This window comes from Caenorhabditis briggsae (genome assembly GCF_000004555.2).
Source record: "Caenorhabditis briggsae AF16 supercontig from assembly CB4, cb25.NA_047, whole genome shotgun sequence".
NCBI classification, from domain to species: domain Eukaryota; kingdom Metazoa; phylum Nematoda; class Chromadorea; order Rhabditida; family Rhabditidae; genus Caenorhabditis; species Caenorhabditis briggsae.
The window spans coordinates 27,853-28,898 of NW_025543243.1; the positions used below are offsets into that span (position 1 = coordinate 27,853).

At 29.3% G+C, this 1,046-nt stretch overlaps 1 protein-coding gene across 1 annotated transcript in view; it reads right to left on the reverse strand.

Moving 5' to 3' along the window:
- The window catches only part of CBG23827, a gene marked incomplete at both ends in the record, with an annotated part of 4,038 nt that extends 3,506 nt beyond the window's left edge, over positions 1-532 (reverse strand). The window contains one exon of the mRNA XM_002647883.2: positions 342-532. Within this exon, the coding sequence (XP_002647929.2) occupies positions 342-532 (191 nt within the window). The remainder of the gene's footprint in view (positions 1-341) is intronic.
- Positions 533-1,046: the final 514 nt, after the last annotated feature.

A 1,046-nucleotide genomic window follows, 5' to 3' on the forward strand; every position in this document is an offset into this window, starting at 1 on the left:
AAATGGACTAAAAATCATGAAAAATGAACCAAAAATCATGAAATATGGTCCAAAGATCATGAAAAACGGGCCAGAAATCATGGAAAATGGTCCAAAAATCATGAAAAATGTGTCTTAAATAAAGAAAAATGGTCCAAAAATCACGAAAATAGTCCGAAAATCATGGAAAATGGACCAAAAATCATGAAAAATGGTTCAAAAATCATGAAAAATGATTTAAAAATTTCGAAAAATAATCCTAAAATCATGAGAAATGGACCAAAAGCACTATTTTCATGACTGTTGGACCATTTTTAATGATTTTTGGTCCATTTTTTCACCGTTTTCATCCCAAAACTCACATAAAATACTGCTCACTGCAATTCCATTTCAGCGTCTCCTCCTCTTGGAATTTCTCCGAATTCACCAATTTTTTCACAGTTGCCGCTTCAAATTTCGCTGGATGAAAGTTGGAAAATGCCGAGTCATCCTCATAAAAAAGTACATAGACTTTGCCAGTTTTTGGCGAATTCTGGACACGAGTGTGCTTCATTTTTGGCTGAAAATTCGGAAAAAATTGGCTGAAATTTTGAAAAAAAAGTGAAATATTATGAAATCCACTTTTTCTAAGGAAAGGAACGAATCGAAAAAAATCTGAAATTGTGAATTTTCAGAAAAATGGAAATCAGATGAAATTCAGAAAAAAAATAAAATTCAACAAAAAAAAATTTTTCGAAAAAAAAAACATTATTTTCTCTCATTTTTCCTCTATTTTAAAACCCAAAAAAAGAGAAGAGACGCAGAGAAAAAGAAACGGAAAAAGACATAAATATGTCAACAGCACCGTGGTTTTTGGTGTTGGTTTCGAAATTTTTGTTGACAATTTTTTTTTGAAATTTAAAAAAAAAATTTTTTTTTGATAAGACACAAATTTGAGTGAATAATAAAAATATGAAACAAATAGAATATTGATAACTCAAAAATTGAAAAATCATGAGAACAATTTTTTTTCCGGAACAGAACGATTTGGAGATTTTCGAATTCTGAATTTCTGAATTTCTGAATTT